The sequence below is a fragment of the Leucoraja erinacea genome, chromosome 2 (genome assembly GCF_028641065.1).
Source record: "Leucoraja erinacea ecotype New England chromosome 2, Leri_hhj_1, whole genome shotgun sequence".
In the NCBI taxonomy this organism is placed as follows: Eukaryota; Metazoa; Chordata; class Chondrichthyes; order Rajiformes; family Rajidae; genus Leucoraja; species Leucoraja erinaceus.
Genome location: NC_073378.1, coordinates 3,552,895 through 3,572,213, shown reverse-complemented (window position 1 = coordinate 3,572,213; position 19,319 = coordinate 3,552,895). Strand labels below are relative to the sequence as shown.

The 19,319-nt window shown below is 43.1% G+C and overlaps 1 protein-coding gene and 1 long non-coding RNA gene across 2 annotated transcripts in view; one reads left to right on the top strand and one right to left on the bottom strand.

Moving 5' to 3' along the window:
• Window positions 1-1,786: 1,786 nt before the first annotated feature.
• LOC129706570 (uncharacterized) lies at window positions 1,787-18,692 on the bottom strand. The gene is made up of 3 exons (XR_008725076.1): window positions 17,609-18,692; window positions 16,217-17,115; window positions 1,787-2,108 (listed from the first exon to the last, which is right to left on the bottom strand). It is a non-coding gene; the product is annotated as an uncharacterized LOC129706570 (long non-coding RNA).
• LOC129706559 (genetic suppressor element 1-like) overlaps window positions 16,747-19,319 on the top strand; it is a 176,736-nt gene continuing 174,163 nt past the window's right edge. Inside the window, exon 1 of the mRNA XM_055650924.1 lies at window positions 16,747-16,878. Within this exon, the coding sequence (XP_055506899.1) occupies window positions 16,842-16,878 (37 nt within the window). The 5' untranslated portion in view covers window positions 16,747-16,841. The remainder of the gene's footprint in view (window positions 16,879-19,319) is intronic.

Genomic DNA, 19,319 nt, shown 5'->3' with positions numbered 1-19,319 from the left:
ATAAGGCTTCCCAGCTCACTAATAAATACAATTTTTATCTATAACTCGACCAAGTAGGACTCGATGGACCCTGTTCCCCCATGCAAAATTCCACCACTCACCCGTTCCCCCAATGTAATTCTTTCCATCAATGCAATATTCCACCACTAACCCATAGCCCCCAACTGCGTAGATGCGGCTCATTTCCCCTCATACCCCAGCACTCCCTCCCCCTCCCCCTCCTTCTTCTTTCCCCTCTCCTCTCTCTCCTTACAACAATGTAACTGGGAGTGCTGTCATTTGGTAACATTGTAACAGGCAGTGCAAGATTTTAAAGTGAAAAGTTTATTTAAAGTGAAAAGGTACATTTTTAAAGTATAAAATGTGAATAACTTGTAAAATATAACATCAATCTGAATGGAACATTGCGGTGTTTTTTAAAATAAACTGTTTTTTATGTAAATGAGATCCCATTGTGACATTATTGTGGGGTGGGACACTGCTGACAGGCAGTTTATGTAACCGATATCCCATTGTTGACGTCATACCTTGCTAACTGCCAGTGGAGATGGAAGAGATTTTTGTCAAATTGGGGGTTTGTAAAGTTTTAAATGTGAATAACATAAAATATACCATCAATCAGAACAATCTTGATCCACCACACACCAGGACAATGGTGAATATGGTGGGCTAAAAATTGTATACTATCGTGTATAGTTTTGGCTTAGTTCCGGGAGCACAGCTCAGACAGACAAATAGACAGACAGACATAATTACAAACAAGGTGAGAGTTTTAGTAATATACTAGACCAAGTGGGACCCGTTGGGTCCCCGTCACATGGGAGGTCTGGTCCCCCAATGCAACCCGTTCCCCTACGCAATACTCCAGCACTCACCCATAGGCCCCAACTGCGCAAGGACTGCTCATTTCACCTTATTCACCCTCCCTCATTTTTAAACTTTAAAAAAAATTGCAACACACTTGCTAGCTAGCAGAACTCAGTGTACTGTGACTTTAAAAAAAATGCAATTGCACTTGCTTGGGCTAGCAGGACTCAGCTACAATGAATAGCAACAATGTTGCGAGTAGCGCTACGATCCCATTGTGAATTCATAGCTGTAAGCACAGGGAAGAAATTGTTATCAATTTGTGGTTTTGTAAATCTAAAAATGTTAATGAATTTGTAAAATATAACATCAATCTGAAAACAACTTGAAACAAACCACCACAGGACAATTATGAGTAAGGTGTGCAAAAATGTTTGCGCTATCGTATATCGTTTTTGTGTAGTTCCGGGATTGCATACGCGCGCATAGATAGAAACAAACAAGATGAGAGTTTTAGTAATATACAGTCAGATTTCAAGTTTAATTTCAAGTTCACATTTATTGTCACATGCACCAATTGGTACAGTGAAATTTGAGTTACCATACAGCCATATGAATAAAAAGAACACAATACACAATAGAGATATGAAGAGAACTCAAAATAAAAATTATAAAGTGGAAAAATAATGACAGGATATTTTTAAATTTAAGATAACAAAATAAATACTGTGGCAAATAATTTAGGTAAATTCTGGATATGTATGTAAAGTTTATTTTCTTTGCATAGCGTGTTAGCTTATTCCATAACCCATTGTCACTTCTGTTATTAAACCTAAATGCAATGCCCTAAGCGTACAAGTACAAATATAAAGAGCTGTGTGCATCCTGTGCTGGCAGTTCATGGCTAAAAGGTTACTTGATGCACCTGTCCAGCAGCCATACATGAGCACAGAAGGGGTTCCAATGAGACACATTTGCATGTGAAATATATGGCTTTTTATTTGGTCAAAGGAAGTACTGGGGCATGACAAGTTCATATTGTTACATTATGACTTCTATGCTCTGCTTTGTGGTTAATCCTTGTTGAATAGTTATTTATATAGATGCAGTAGGCCTTTCCCCGTACAACCAAGCACATTGAACTGAGACTTTTATAAACAAAAAATCCCCATGGGTTACATAAGATTGCACTGTAATTTATCTTCCAGAGGTTATTATATTTTAAATAATGTTCTGTTTGTATGGAGATCCCGCCACTAAGTGCGGTTATTCTTTCATTGTAGATTGCTTTGACATTTGACCTGGATTTTGAAATAAAAGAAAACTTTATTTATTAGAAAACAGCTGAACGAACACAGGCCTGTCAATGAATGCATACAAAAGATGATACTTATATTGCCAGTCAAGGGTTACATTTGTCATATTGCCGTTCCTTTCCTTTCATGGTGAAGCTCCTACTGTTAATGTCAAATATTAATACTAAACACAAGAAAAAAAACACAAAAAAGAAAAATCCTCATTTTAACTTGCACCGGAAATTTAGTATGGGGCTGGTAGGCAAGAAATATCCGCACATTGACATGCAGATGTGTCAGCTGGACATGTTGACCATGTTCACATCATTGGCACAATTTAGGTAAATTCCCATTCGCATCTTACTCCTCATGCCCCACAAGGAAGCATTAAAAAATATATTTTGCTAACCAATCTGGCCCCAATGAAATTGACACACGCTGTTTCTGATGAGTGCCAAACAAGATAGCATTAAGATACTAAGAGTCTAAAGAAGTGTCCCAACCCAAAACGTCACCCAGCCATGTCTCCAGAGAAGCTGCCTGAGTTACTCCAGCACTTTACGTCTTTTTTTGGTAAACCAGCATTTGCAGTTCCTTGAGTCGAGTGTTAAAATACTGTCAGGTTGCAAATAGCTTGATCAGATTGTGGCATCTAAATCCTCATCATCCTTTGACAATAGCCTCAATGGGCAAAGTTAATGCACCTTTAATAAAGTTCAGGCCTTACAGCATTGGAGAGGATGCAGAAGATATTTACTGAATGCTACCTGGATTAGGAGCCCAGTAGCAACAAGGAGTTGTTCCAGGTGTCCAGGTGTCAACTCTTGTACATCGGCGAGATCAAGTGCAGGCTCAGCGATCTTTTCGCTGAACACTTCCGCTAACTCTGCCAAAATGTACCTGATCTCCCGGTTACTCAGCACTTTAATTCCCCCTTCCATTCCCAATCTGACCTTTCTGTCCTGGGCCTCCTCCATTGTCAGAGTGAGGCTCAGCACAAATTGGAGGAACAGCACCACATATTTTGCTTGGGTAGCTTACACCCCAGCAGTATGAACATTGACTTCTCTAACTTCAAATAGCCCTTGCTTTCCCTCTCTCTCGATCCCCTCCCCCTTCCCAGTTCTCCTACGAGTCTCACTGTCTCTGACTACATTCCATCTCTGTACCCCCAACTCCCCTGACATCAGTCTGAAGAAGGCAGGGCTGCCAACTCTCACGCATTGAGCGTGAGAATCACGCATTTCGCCAAATTCTCACGCTCTTAAGCTGATCACAAATTTCTCACGCTCTGTCGTGAGAAATTCTGTGATCAAAGAAAATTTCAAAACTCATATCAACTGCATGGGCCACGGGTGTTAGAGAGACAAGGCTGAGGGAGGGATGGAAGCAGAAGCAGCAGTGGGGGCAGATGCGCACATGGAGCCAGGGCTGGCTAGTTTATGCTGGGCCGGGCTGGTGAGTCGCTCGCTGCAGCCTCAGTGCAAAAGTCCCGGGCCGTCGGAGGAGTCGGACACGTCGGAAGCGTTGCGCCGCTGCCGTGAGAGTCTTTGTGCCGAATTCTCCCTGGTGACCGGCATGGATCAGGCTGTGGCTCAGTGCATCCTGGAGGACAACCAGTGGCTGCTGGAAGTAAGTACCAAGCACAGGGTAGAAACGGTGGAAGATAGTGGACTTCAAATGGGGGTGGTTGGTGAAAGCATCCTGCTTGCCTGCTAGATTTTCACTTACTGTAACTGCAGGAAAAATGTTCCCGATGTTGGGGGAGTTCAGAACCAGGGGTCACAGTTTAAGAATAAAGGGTAGGCCAGTTAGGACTGAGATGAGGACAAACCTTCTTCACCCAGAGAGTTGTGAATCTGTGGAATTCTCTGCCACAGAATGCAGTGCAGGCTAATTCACTGGATGTTTTCAAGAGAGATTTACATTTAGCTCAGTGATTGCTCAGCCTCCCCACTTTGGTCCCCCTCGGGGATATTGGACCAATATCCTGGCGAGGAGATTTGCAAAGGCTACTGCGGAGACTTTAAACTAGAATGGTTGGGGGGAGGGACTCAACTAGAGAAAGCTAGTAGACAGTGTGTGAGGCAGGAGGCAGAGAAGGGAAACACTCAGACCCAACATGTAGGGGAGAAAGAAGAAAAATATAATAGAGAATAAGTGGTGGGTTTCTTAAATGTGTGAGCAGAGAGACAGACGGGTGTAAAATGAGGGTAGAAGCAATAGGTAGCAAGGTGAAAAGTAAAAGTGGCAGGCAGACAAACCCAGGGCAAAAATCAAAAAAGGCCACTTTTCAACATAATTGTATAAGGGGTAAGAGCGTTGTAAAAACAAGCCTGAAGGCTTTGTGTCTCAATGCAAGGAGCATTCGTAATAAGGTGGATGAGTTGAATGTGCAGATAGTTATTAATGAATATGATATAGTTGCGATCACGGAGACATGGCTCCAGGGTGACCAAGGGTGGGTGCTGAACATCCAGGGATATTCAGGAGGGATAGACGGAAAGGAAAAGGAGGTGGGGTAGCGTTGCTGGTTAGAGAGGAGATTAATGCAATAGAAATGAAGGACATTAGCTTGGAGGATGTGGAATTGATATGGGTAGAATTGATATGGATATATTATCAGTGCCGAGGAGCTAGGAGCAAGGCCAAGTGTGAATCCAGAGTCAAGGTCTGGAATAGTACTAGGTGTGCAGTCAAAGCTGGGATAATGGGAGTGTTCGGCACTGGGAACCTAAGCAGGTAAGCAGCTACGATCAGGGTAGAATAGGGGGCCAGGTGTAAGGCTGGACCCAGGGTCAAGAATGAGAGAAGGTATGCAACTTCAGGGTCAGGGTCAGGAGTAGTACCAGATGTACAGTGAGACCCAGGTTGGTCAACAAGTGTTTGATTACTATCTGATTTCCATACATTAATATACTAAGATCATTCATGTGCTGCACCTGTTGATCAGAGCCTGGCTCTACTGTGGAATGTAATTAGGAATGTAATTTATCCTAACCTTATTCATAGCTAATCCAATTTAAAGCATAAATATTGCATTCAAGTGTAAGTTAAAAGACCCTACAGTATGCACCAGATTGCATAATTTCGAGCTGAAAAATGCAAAAGCTCCACACCAAACTCTCACTCAATGTTGGCAACCCTGAGAAGGGTCTCGATGCAAAACATCACCCATTCCTTCTCTCCAGAGATGCTGCCTGTCCCGCTGAGTTACTCCAACATTTTGTGTCTACCTTCAATTTAAACCAGCATCTGCAGTTCTTTCCTACACAGCTACAAGCAGACACTGGCTAAACCTGGACTGTTTCCTCTAGAACACCAGAGGATGAGAGGAGACCTGATAGAAAATGATGAGAGGCATAGATAGGTAAATAGTCAGAACCTTTATCACAGGGTGGATTCATCAAAGGCAAGTGGGCAGAGCATTAAGGTAAGAAGTGCAAAGTTTACAGGAGATTTCTGGGCAAGCTTTTTATACACAGGATGGTGGGTACACTTGCAAAAAGTGGTGGTGGAGGCAGATGGAGGGGATATGGATCATATGCAGGCATTTGTCCCTTGGCATCATATACGGCACAGATGTGGTGGGCGGAAGGGCCTGTTTCTATGCTGTACTTTTCTGTTCTATGTTTTAAAGCCCCAGTTTTAATCCTCTGCATGAATGCATGCTCAATTCTTGTTGCAGTAATTGAGTGAGTTTGGAGTAATTTAAATTGGCTCTTCGACATAATTATATCTATCGATATATCTAATTTATTGCAGGTGCAGCAGCATCTATGGATCTAATTTATTTAGCTATCACATATTTGTACAAATGGAGCGACTGGGCTTGTATTCACTGGAATTTATAAGAATGAGAGGGGATCGTATAGAAACATATAAAATCATTAAGGGACATGCTAGATGCAGGAAACATGTTCCCGATGTTGGGGGAGTCCAGAACCAGGGTCCATAGTTTAAGAATAAGGGGTAGGGCATTTAGAACTCAGGCGAGGAAAAACTTTTTCACACAGAGAGTTGTGAATTTATGGAATTCTCTGCCTCAGAAGGCAGTGGAGGCCGATTCACTGGATACTTTCAAAAGAGAGTTAGATAGAACTCTTATGGCTAGCAGAATCAAGGAGTATGGGGAGAAGGCAGGAGCGGGGTACTGATTGTGGATGATCTGCTGTGATCACAGTGAATGATGGTGCCAAATGGCCTACTCCGGCACCTATTGTCTATGTATCTATGAATCAATGTATTTGGTTTTCAACATATTTTCTCTTTATATCATGAATATAAACAGAAAAGTTTTCAACAAAGCAAAACCACAAGATACTGATGTTTTATAGCATTGTGCCCTACAATTTTAGGATTTCAGTCCTTAGGAATAAATCTTTATATGAGCCCATCATATTTCAGAGAAGCATTACTACAGATAAGGAATTAGTGGAGTATACATTTTTGTTGTTGCGGAGTGAGTCGATGGCTTTGTTTTATGAACCAGCTAAAGAGCAAGACATTTTAATTATTTTTCCTGAATTAATGTCCTAGCCGTAAAATAAATCATTTAAGCTACCATGCCATGGGTAAAAGCTCTTTCTTAAAAGTTGCATGTCATGAAGCCAGAGTCCCTTGTGTTTTGAAAAAGGTGATATGTTTGTACTCAGACTTTAATTGTGATAAACCAAATGAATACATTTTGGATTCATGTGAAAGGGTTAATATTCAGGTGAGTTGATTGTGCCCTGCGGTTGCTAAATCCTGTGCAGCTTTCGCTGTTTCAAAGCAAATCAATTGCTACATTCAGTCTTTGTTGGCCAATAGAACATCTCAATTCAGCACTGTCAGTTATTTGAATTATTCCCAATGATCAGTGTTACTGTTACTACAGTGTTGGAGTGTATGAAATAGAAGAAAGCCACAAATGTTTGAAATGTTGGGTGGATTAACAAAGAGAGAGAAGGAAATGGCCAGAGTGACCAGTATCCTTGACTTCCAGCCTTACAAACCCAAGTGTGACCAGCAACCCTCACTATCCAGCCTTACAAACTCAACGCACATGAAGATGGACTAGATAGATAGAAGTGATGAGCCTGTGATAGGCTGCGCTCTCTGCAGCTTCAGTCAGTCAAGAGCATAGAGTCACACAGGGTGGAAACAGGCCCTTCAGCCCGACTTGCCCGTGCCGACCAACTTTCCCCATCTACATTAGTCTTACCTGCCTGAGTTTGGCCCATATCCCTCTAAACCTTTCCTATCCACGTACCTGCCCAAATGTTTCTTAAATGCTGCAATAGTACTTGCCTCAAATACCTCCACCAGTGGCCCGTTCCAGAGACCTACCACCCTTTGTGTAAAAATGGTGCCGCTCAGGTTCCTATGAAATCTTTCCCCCCTCACCCTAATCCTATGTCCTCTGGTCCTTGATTCCCCTGCTCTGGGTAAAAGACTGTGCATTTACCCTATCTTTTTCTCTAATGGTCTTATACGTCAAGCAGAGCAGTTGTCATAGCCAGCTGGGATACATTCCACCAGAATACTTTATTTAGCACATCTGTAGAAGTTCTAGAAAGTCACATTTAGTGCGTTCAGTTTTGGTCACCGTGTTATAGAAAATATATTGTCAAGCTGGAAAGTGTGGAGAGAAGATTTACGAGGATTTTGCCACGACACGACGGCCTAAGCTAAAGGGAGAGGATGAGCTGAAAAGGACTTTATTCCTTGAAGCGCGGGAGGAAGAGGGGTAATCTTATAGAGGTGTCAAAGTCATGTGAGTAGTAGATTAGGTAAACGCACAGCATTTTTTGCCCGGAGTTGGGGAATTGAGAATCAGAGGACATAGGTTTAAGTTGAGGGGGAAAAGGTTTAATAGGAAACCGAGGGGTAACTTTACTATGCAAAGGGTGGTGGTTGTAAGGAGGAGGGAGTTGAGGCAGGTACTATTGCAATGTTTAAGAAACATTTAGACGGGAACATGGAAAGGGTAGGTTTGGAGGGATATGGGCCAAACATAGGCAGGTAGGACTAGTGTAGATGGGCCATGGGTTGGCACGGGCAAGTTGGGCCGAAGGGCCTGTTTCCATGCAGTATGACTCTGACTCTAAATAACAGGATAGACAAAGAAGAGCCAGTAGATGTTGTTTACTTGGATTTTCAGAGGGCCTTTGATAAGGCGCCACACATGAAGTTGTGAAACTCTTAGAAGGAAGACAATAACATGGATAGAAGATTGGCTGAATGGGAGAAGGAAAAGAATGGGAATAAAGGGGGTTTCTTCTGGTTGGCTGCTAGCGACTGATATTCCGCAGTGGTCGAAGTTGGGTCTGCTACTTTTCACGTTGTACTTTAATGATTTGGTTGATGGAACTGATGGTTTTATGGGCAGGTTTGCAGGTGATATCATGGCAGGTGGAGAGGAACCAGAGAGTCTGCAGAAGGACTTGGACATGTTGGGACAGTGGACAAAGAAGTGTCAGATGGAATGCAGCGTAACAAAGTGTGCGGTCATGAACTTTTGCAGTAGGAATAAAGGCGGACTTTTGTCGTAGGAATAAAGGCGTAGACTTAGTAAATAGGGGAGAGGATTCAGCCTTGTAAATTATTTCTGCGCTTTTTCCAGCTTTCCATCTTTCCTCTGGCAGGGTGACCCAAAACCAGGGTCAACACTCCAAGTGTCGCCTCACCAACATTTTGTAAAACTGTAACATAACATCCCAACTTCTGTATTCAATTCTATGTCTGACGAAGACCAACATGCAAATTCCCTTGTCAACACACCATCTACCTGTGATGTCACTTTCAGGGGACAATGAACCTATGTGAGTTCCTGACTAATCAAAGTTCACCTTGCTCACTTTAGAAACTTCAACTTGTATTTCCTTGCCTTGTTATTACTCCTCAAGTACAATAAATGCTTTTAATTTTTATTTGTTTTGAGTCTTGCAAAACTTTTGAAACTTTCATTGCATTTTACAAATTCAACAGGAAAGTTGTCAGGGGTTTAACTGGATGTCAAGTATTTTTCAGCTTTTTTATTGGTGGGCATTCCCTGTTCCCATTGCATTATGTTGGTTATTTATTTATTAGTTTTCTAAAATCTGACCAGCACTGGCAAGGCCAGCATCTATTGCCTATTCCTAACTGCCCTTCAGAAGATGGCGGTGAGCCCCTTCCATGAACTGTGACAGTCCCTCGGGTGAAATGACACTGTCTACTAGATCTTGAAAAGGTCTTTGACAAAACCTGTTCACGAAAGGCACCAACAAACAATTAAAATTGTTTTATTTGTAAAAATAGATAAAAGACTGGCTGAAGGACAGAAGGAGGTTTGTGGTATTATAGGCAATGATATCGTTGGGCTTAAACGAAGAGTGGAATTGTAATTCTCCCATTAACTAAGATTCAGAAGCTGAATCACTGGTCCTCAGGCAAAGTGCTGAAATCAGGATGCGGTCATTGAGTCTGAATCAGTATCAGGTACTGATAAAATGAGTTGGCGTACAGAAACGTTTACCAAGAAAAATTGGCTTTCAAAATCGTTCATTGGTGATGCAATAACTAAAAGTAAAACTGAACAAAGTAATGGTGCACTGAATGGAAAGCATTTCTGACTCTTGAACCAATAAACGAGCAAAATGTTGAACAGTAGAGTACTGTACTAGTCAGAGGAGGGCAAGCTTTAACTAGACATTAAATCGTGCTGCATTTTTATTGTCTGTGAGTATATCCTGATTGCTAAGAAATCTCCAAGGTCAAAATATTTTGTTTATTGCTCGTTAATTGTCTGGATTTCTATAATTTAATTGACGTAACAGCATTTATTTCCTTTATATCATATATGAAAAACAAGGTAATCAGATTTTAATGAGGCCTGGGAGTTAAAATTTCCTGGGCTTAATGCCTTGCGGAGCAAGATACATTTTGTGTGTGCCGTGTGCTGCCAGCCTGAAATCTGCTTTGGGTTAAAATTGACATATCTTCTGCTTGAAACAGCTGTGTTACTGATATTACAGGGAAAAAATGGCACAACATCTGTTTTAGGACATGGCTCTTCTCCTATATGCTTGTGTTGATAGATAAGGATGCCAGAGATTTGAGTACCAGCATATCCTAAAAGACAATCTTGCAGTCTTCTGGCCAAATGGATTATGCATATCACTCCGCGCTCCTCAACTCCATCATTCACATATCTACCTCAACTGGGAGAATTGGCATCTGGGTTGCCTTATGGTGTACCATTATGGAGTCAAGTCAGCTTTAAGGTGCCTACTTGGCTCTTGGAATCCATCTCAATATTAACTTGCACTAAACTTACTTGTAAAAAGCATTAAAATCCGCCCCAGAATTCTATTGGGAAGTTGGATAGTAGATTGACACGAAATGCTGGAGTAACTCAGTGGGACAAGGAGCATCTCTGGAGAGAAGGAATGGGTGACGTTTTGGGTTGAGACTCTTCTTCAGACTGCCAGTCTGAAACGTCACGCATTCCTTCTCTCCAGAGATGCTGCCTGTCCCGCTGAGTTACTCCAGCATTTTGTGTCTATCTTCGATCTGCAGCATCTGCAGTTCCTTCCTACATATTTAGATAGTAGATATTTTGGATTACTGAACTATGCAACAATCATACTTGGGGATAAATAAACCAATTAATGTACCTGGTTCAGTATCGCAGGCCTTTTCAGGATCTGCTAACTCATGACACTGTTTCCTAACATGCAAGGCTTAATTATTTGTTCCCTTCCAAGATACTTATTTCTGCTGACATGTTTACACATGAAAAGGTGATATAAACAGTTGTGAAGTTTGATAGAAGCAAAAAGCACACCTGCATCTGCAACTGACCAAAAACTATGGATAGCCAACCTTCCACAAAGTGTGTGATAGAAATGGCTCCAGCTTTTCATATTTTGGCAATTGTGCCTACAGTAAACGTTTAGTTATTGAAGGTGCAATCACGCCCACTTATATTTAGAGGCATAGAGACATACAGCATGGAAACCAGGCCTTTTGGCCCAACCTGCTCAGGCTGACCAAGATGCCCCATCTACGCTGTCCCACCTGCCCACGTTTGGCCCATATCTCTCTAAACCTTTCCTATTCTTGTACGTGTCCAAATGTCTTTTTAATGTTGTTATAGTACCTGGCTGATCAACTTTCTCTGGCAGCTTGTTCTATATGCCCACCACCCTCTGTGTGAATAAGTTGCCTTCAGGTTCATATTAAATCTTTCCCCTCTCATCTTAAACCAATGTCCTCTGGTTCTTGATTCCAATACTCTAGGTAAAAGCTTCTATGCATTCACCTTATCCACCTCCCACCCACCCCTCATGATTTTAGACACCTCTATATGATCATCCCCTCAGCGCCTGCACTCCAGGAATATAAATCCTGGCCTGCCCAACCTCACTCTATAACTCAGGACCTTAAGTCCTAGCAACATCCTCGTAAATCTTCTCTGCACTCTTTCCAGCTTAATGACATCCTTACTATAGTCCTTTTAGGACCGAGATGAGAAAAACATTTTTCACACAGAGAGTGGTGAATCTCTGGAATTCTCTGCCACAGAAGGTAGTTGAGGCCAGTTCATTGGCTATATTTAGGAGGGAGTTAGATTGTGGCCCTTGTGGCTAAAGGGATCAGGGGGTATGGAGAGAAGGCAGGTACAGGATACTGAGTTGGATGATCAGCCATGATCATATTGAATGGCAGTGCAGGCTCGAAGGGCCGAATGGCCTACTCCTGCACCTATTTTCTATGTTTCTATAGTAGGTTGACCAAAACTGAATGCAATACTCCAAAAGGGGCCTCACCAATGTCATGTACAACTGTAACATAACATTGCAACTTCTTTACTCAATACCCTGACTGATGAAGGCAAGTGTCCCGAAAACCTTCTTAACCACCTTATCTACTTATGACGCCACTTTCAGGGAACAATGTTCAACACCACTCCCTAAGGCCCTGCCATTCACTGTGAAGGTCCTGCCCTGGGTTGACTCCCCCAAAATGCAATACCAGCATTTATCTGCATTAAACTCCATTAGCCATTCCTCAGTCTACTTGCCCATCTGATCAAGATCCTACTGTAATTTCTGCTAGCTTTTCCACTGCTAGCTTTTCCACTGAAAAATATTCTGCATTCTGCTACTGGAATTCAGATTGCAACATTGAAACAAGTGAGTCTTTTTCACAGGAACTAATTACTATCTTGAATTATATATAATGTGAAAAGTTCAGGAAAAGGGGAAAACTACATTGAAAAAATCAGTTTGCAGATTTTAAGTATTTATAAGCATCAATCTCTGTCTCCAACTGTATATAATATTCTGTCAAAAAACATGGATTTATTACTTTTGCTGGCCTTAACTTTTATTTAATGAGCGATGGTGGGGTACCATCTTGGGAGAAATCCATTCCATGTTTTCTGTGCTACATGCCTTAGCTCAGCAGTTGTTCACACAGAATGCATAAACTCCCAAGTGCAAGGCTGATAACATGACATCCTGCCCTTGCAAAGTTACTGACTGACACTTGAATAATTAATCAGCTCACCAGGCCATAACAGCCCCTACACCAGTCTATCTGATAAAAACAGGACACAGTTCACTGCTCTATATGCTGCTGGGGTACCCTACTATTTTGATTCACAGTTCAAATGGCGAGTGATGCAGACTAAATGTCTGCCAGGAATAAAATAAGCCCCAATCCATTTACATCCCACTGATCTTTTAGAACACTTTAGATGTACACAAAAATGGGTTAAAACGAGCAATAAAAAGCTGAAGCAAAAGTGAGGATGATGAATTGGCAGTGTGATACCGTCTGGAAGATAAACAAAGAATGGAAGTTATACATATGACAGTGATAATAGTTTGACTTGTCTTGATAATAAACTAGTGTGAAAGATAAGTGTTCCTAATGCAACCAGACAGATTTTACATATTCTGTCCATCCTCACATGTCAGTGGTCGGAAAATTATTGGACATTATGCCAGTGACAGGAAAACTATTGGATATTATGTCAGTGTTAGGAAAATTATTGATGAAAGTCTGAAAGGATAAGATTTGTGAACATTTGGAAAAGCAAGAGCTGATAATCATCATGGCTTTGTCCCAGGGAAAACGTGTCACACTAATTTGACAGTGTTTTTTGAGGAGGTAACTAAGAAGATTGATGCAGGCAGGGCACCTCGATGTTCCCTGCTTTTGGCTACTTTAGTTATGGGGAGAAATTTGGAAGGCTGGATCTCGGAGAAAGACTGAGGAGTGCCCTGATAGAGAGATATATGAAATTCAAAGAGACACAGATGGAATCAATAATCAAAATCTTTTCCCCCATAGCACGGGTATCAAAAACAAAAGGTTTAAGATGAGAGGAAAGAGTTTTATTGGGAATTTGAAGGAGTAGATTTTATATAGAGAATGATTGACAACCTTTTTCCTGGCGTGGACATGTCAAAGACTAGAGCGCATAGCTTCAAGGTGAGAGGAGTAAAATTTTAAAAAGATGTGCGAGGCATGTTTTTTAACACGGAGAGTGTTGGGTGCCTGGAACACGCTGCCAGATGAGGTCATGGAGGTATTTCTACTTATGTCGGCTCCAAATAGATACCTCTATCCTGAGGCTGTGACTCCAGAACTCTGGATTCCCCAGCCATTGAGGACATCCTCTCAGCATCATATCCTTCTGGCTGTTAAAATGTTATAGGTTTCTATGACATCTCCTTTTATGTTTGTAAACTCCAGTGAATGTAGTCGGCCCATTCTACATGTATGGGGGAAAATAGTGAATATAATATTTGACCAGACATTTAACATTGTTGGAAACTCTATGACCGATGTGTTATGATTTTGCTCTATGATAACTTTTGAGTTCATCAACAAGGCTAGGTGACTGGTTTTCATGCAGCAGAGAGATAGACAGAACTCTGTAATACCTTTCAAAGCACATGTAACCGACACCAAGAATTTCATGGGTTCCCTAATCCATCAGAAATATTAAGCTTCATATCAAGCTTTGCCAATGACTTTATACATATTTACAGCACATGCAAATCAATAGTCATACAGCATGGAAACAAACCCTTTGGCCCAACTTGATCATCCCAACCAATGTACCTGATCTACACTGGTCCCACCTGCCTGCATTTGCCCCATATCCTTTCAAAATCTATCCTATCCATGTACATGTCCAAATCTAAAGTAAAATGTTTGAAGATTGTTTATCTAATAATAATAATCTGTTAATGGCTTCAGTGCTTTTAAGAATTATTCCACTTTATATTGAGTTTTAGTGGGGAAGACATAGAAACATAGAAAATAGGTGCAGGAGTAGGCCATTCGGCCCTTCGAGCCTGCACTGCCATTCAATATGATCATGGCTGATCATCCAACTCAGTATCCTGCACCTGCCTTCTCTCCATGCCCCCTGATCCCTTTAGCCACAAGGGCCACAATCTAACTCCCTCCTAAATATAGCCAATGAACTGGCCTCAACTACCTTCTGTGGCAGAGAATTCCAGAGATTCACCACTCTCTGTGTGAAAAATGTTTTTAGTCAGTTTAGACAGTGCATGGACCACATTGGCCAATGGGTTATCCCACATTTAGAAATTACACTAATGAATAGTTTTCAATAATTGGCACAATTTGATGGGTGAGCAATGAAGAGGATCATGGACATAATGTGGGGAGATGGTAGAGTAGCAGAGGACTCTGAGGCAAGGAATCTCCTCAAGGAATACCTACTATGAAGTAGTTCTCCTTTCTCCAGACTGAAGAAGGGCCCTGACCCGAAATGTCACCTATCCATGTTCCAGAGATGTTGCCTGACCTACAGTTAGTCCAGCACTTTTTTTTAAACTCAGCATCTGCAGCTCCTTGCGCCTACATTATATGTTAGTAATTTGCTAAATTACTGGAGAGAAGCACACAATTCGTATTTACTTTAAATAATTAAAAATGAGGTCGTGAATGGTTACGTGTGCAATAATTGAAAAAAAAATAGAAGCCATCTACTGCCGAATCCAGAATGTATAAAACTGAACATTTCGTGTGCAAAACCTAAAAAATGCCCGATTTGATTTTCAAGGACGTTTTTCTATACACTAAATCAAAACAGATTTAGCAGTCGTGAAGATTTAAAGTATCGCTCGGCACATTAAATTAATTAAACGAAGTCTGCAGTAGGAAGCAAACATTCACAGAGACAAAAACTAGCTTGTGGATGAAGTCATACAAATACAATTGAGGGGGGAGGTGGAAGAAACAGATCATGCTGCAGTTGTCAGGGTGTTCCCTTGGTCTTCCCTCACAACAGTATCCGAGGGGAAGAGTGAATCCGAGGGTTATTAAAGGACCTGGACATCTGCCCAGTGCTTTCCTCGCGGTTTCCTAGGAGTCTGCTGACTCCCCTTGTTGTAAATCAAACAGTGCTTTGATTGTATGGGGAGTCCATGGGCCTCCAAGGATCACCTCATTACCTGCTGTCTCCCAAATCTGCATTCATAGGGTCACCAGCTCGGAGCTCCGGCGGGGCTGGTCTTTGAGTGAAGCCCTCAAACTGTGGGGGCGAAAGAAAGGTGGAGAAAGTGTGTGTGTGTTTAGTGAGAGGGAAATGGATGAGTGCGAGGTGATGACATTCCTTACATTCTGAAGCGGTTTTCCACAATTTCTTCTGGGATATTGGAACATAATTAAATCGAGGGACGCGAACGTGGAAATTGACAGGGGGGGGGGGGGGAATCGATAGATGAAGGAGATGTGCTCGGGTAAAAATAGTCGGAAAAGTAAGGACTGCGCTGTCAGTAGTCGCTGCTAACTTTGTGTGTGTGTGTGTGTGTGTGTGTGGAGGCGCGCCTCTCCCACGGTCGCCCAGAGAGAGAGGGAAAGAGCGATCTGTGATTCAAGCTACTTGTCACTCTGCCAGCAAACACACTAGCACAAAGATTGCTTGGGGCCGCCGGTGCCGCGTCATGTGAAACCCGAGCTGGATATTTATAAACTGCCTGAGGCCTTTTTGGAGCCGTAAAGGTGTTGCTGCCTTCACTTTGTCAACCCCCCCCCCCCCCCCGGTCCCTCTTACCGACTGGCGCTGAACAATAAAGAGCGGAGAGTGGCAACATTACCAAGATGTGATTAGTTTTGTTGTAACGCTCCTGTGCTGTTATGAATCTGACCCGCAGCTATAGGCAGAAATCATTATATATTGTTTCCTTTCTGGTTCTTGGCCAGCAGGGGCTTCTTCAGCGGCTTGGTGTCTCCCAGAGTTTGAAAGCGGACACCCCCCCCCCCCCCCCTTCCTCCATATTCCGAGCCGGAGTTTCCAGCCGGTGCCAGCCATTCCTTCCACTCATCCAAACGGCGGCGCAGCAGCCAGCCTGAACCGCGGCTCTTTCATGCTGCCGCTTTGACCTCGCATCATTCCCGTCTCTTCGTGTTTTTGTTTCTTCTCTCTCTTTCTTTCTCTGTGTGTGTGTGTGTGTGTGTGTGTGTGTGTCGCGGACCTCCCGCTGACTCGAGAGGGCAGCACAAGCCTTTCTTTCTCCTCCGCGCTTCGTAACCTTGCGAGGGGATCGCTCTCTGTGCTGGACCTCGGCTGAACGGTGGCGAGGGGACCTCTCTCACTGCTTTGTACCAAGAATTATCAAGTCCCCCCCACCACGACCTCCCCGACACCCGCAGCTGCAATTAAAAGATCTTCCCTCGGGTTATTTTTCTTTCAACCATGTCAAAAATTTGCTGAGACGGAATATGTTCGGATTAAAATCTTCAACCTACTTCTTCACAGGTAAGATCGATTTCAATTCCTTACACTGTACAAACAGTTATGTTGGTATCGCTCTGCTGTGCGGTTCAAATGTAGCCATTGGTGAGAATTGTAACTCTGTGCTCATGGACCTATGTTCCATAGTTCAGACCCGGCATCAATAACGTTGGACCAGTCAATGGCTTGTTTCTTTCTTAAGAGGGGAGAGGCAGATGTATCGACAGGCAATGGACACAATAGGCGCCAACACTTGATCATCTGAGGAGGGGGAGAAGGAAGAAGGGCAAGAGGAAAGAAGCAAATACCAAGCGGATAGAGAAGAGCGATCTCGTATGTTGGGTTACTTTATCTCCCAGGTCATTTTTTTTTGGCAGTTTGGTGCAATTTAAATGTCCCTGTCTACGCTCTGTCAACTAAAACAGCGCAGTATATGACTGTTAGTGGTGCAAGATATATCGTAGTTATTCAGAAGATAGACACAAAAAGCTGGAGTAACTCAGCGGGACAGGCAGCATCTCTGGAGAGAAGGAAAGGGTGACTGTCCAGCTTTTTGTGTCTATCTTCGGTTTAAACCAGCATCTGCAGTTCCTCCCTACATACGTAGAGTTATTCAGCACGGAAATAAGCCCTTCGGCCCAACTCGTCATGCTGGACAATTGTCCCAACTTGTTTACTTCTATTTGCCCGCGGTTCACCCCGACCCCTCTAAACCTTTACTATCCATGTACCTGACCAAATGCTGTTCTTTTACCTGTCTCAACTACTTCCCATGGCAAAAAAAAATGACACGAAGTTCTTCAGAAATGTTGCCTGGCCCGCTGAGTTACTCCAACACTACGTGTTTTGTTTTGTAAACCAACATCCGCATTTCCTTGTATATACTTCCTGCAGCAGCTGGTATCATGTACTCACCGCCTTCTGTGTGTGAAAACCGTCCCCCGAGTCGCTTTGAAGTCTTTCCCCAACTCTGGGAAACATACCATGTACATTCACTCGTGATTTGTACATACTTATAAAACCACAGCTCAGTCTCTTGTGGTCGAAGGAATACCGTTCTAATCTGCCCAATCTCTTCCTGTACATCACGCCCTCCATAAAGTCCCAGCAACATCCTAGTAAATCGTCTTTGCATTTGTTCTGGCTTTTGGCATATTTCTATAGCTGGGTGACCAAAACTGAACACAGGTGCAAGTGTAGTCTCACCAATGCCTTGTGCAACTGTAACGATGTCCCAATTTCTATACAGTGAGCCCTTGTTATCACGGACCTCTTTATAATGAATTTCAGTTTATAGAGGTCAAGTCAGTCAAAGTCAAGTTTATTTGTCAAATACACATACGAGATGTACAGTGAAATGAAAAGTGGCAATGCTCGCGGACCCACCAACCTTCACGACCAGGCTGGGCTGCCGACACCATCCCTGGCCTGCATCCCCTCCCTGGCCACTTCCAGGCCCGACCTACTGCTGCTACTGCCAGCCCACACAACTTCCTCAGCAGTTTCCAGGCCAGACTGCCATTGCCACCCTCTAGCCTGCGTCGCCCCTCCCTGGCTGCGTCCAGGCCAGACCTACTGCCGCCGCCGCCGCCGGCCCGCACAGCTTCCTCGGCCACTTCCAGGCCATGCCTGGTGCTGCCCATGCCATCGCCGACCATTACCTGCACTCCCGTAGCCCGCAGGTTGCAACCAATTATTGCACCGATCCTCGCCTCTCTCCGAGCCGCTGCAAGCCAGGGCCGGCAACTCACTTGGATCCCAGGTCCAGTTCCAGACCGAGTGTCTGAAGAATGCTCTCAACCCACAACGTCACCTATCCACATTCTGCAGAGATGCTGCCTGACCCACTCCTGCACTTTGTGTTCTTTTGTGTACTGACCAGCATCTGCAGTTCTTTCCCCCCCACTACTGATACAATGGTACCCTAGGTAATCCCTTACTTGGTTATGATGAACAATCAGCAATGCCATATATTTCCCCTCATGGTCAGTGACAACGAGGGTTTACTGTACTCAATTTCCTGCTTGATGAAGAGTAGGGTGCTAAAAGCTTTTGTCAGCACCTTATCTACTAGCAATGCCATTTTTAGATTACAGTATACTTTGAAATCCTTGTGCTCTACAACACTCACTAGTTGCCAGTCCTTGTCTATTTGCCCAGCTGTTCAAGCACCTGCTGCGCATCTTGAGAATCATTTTCACGGTCAACGATACCACCTATATTAGTGTCATCTGCAAACCTACTAGTCATGTCTTATGCATTCTCATCCAAATCGTAGATATAGATTGACACAAAATGCTGGAGTAACTCAGCAGGACAGGCAGCATCTCTGGAGAGAAGGAACGGGTGATGTTTCGGTTCGAGACCTTCTCGTTGATATAGATGACAAACAGCAATGGGCTGAACATTAACGTCTGAGACACACCATTAGTCACAGGTCGCTAGCCCAAAACACAACTTCCACC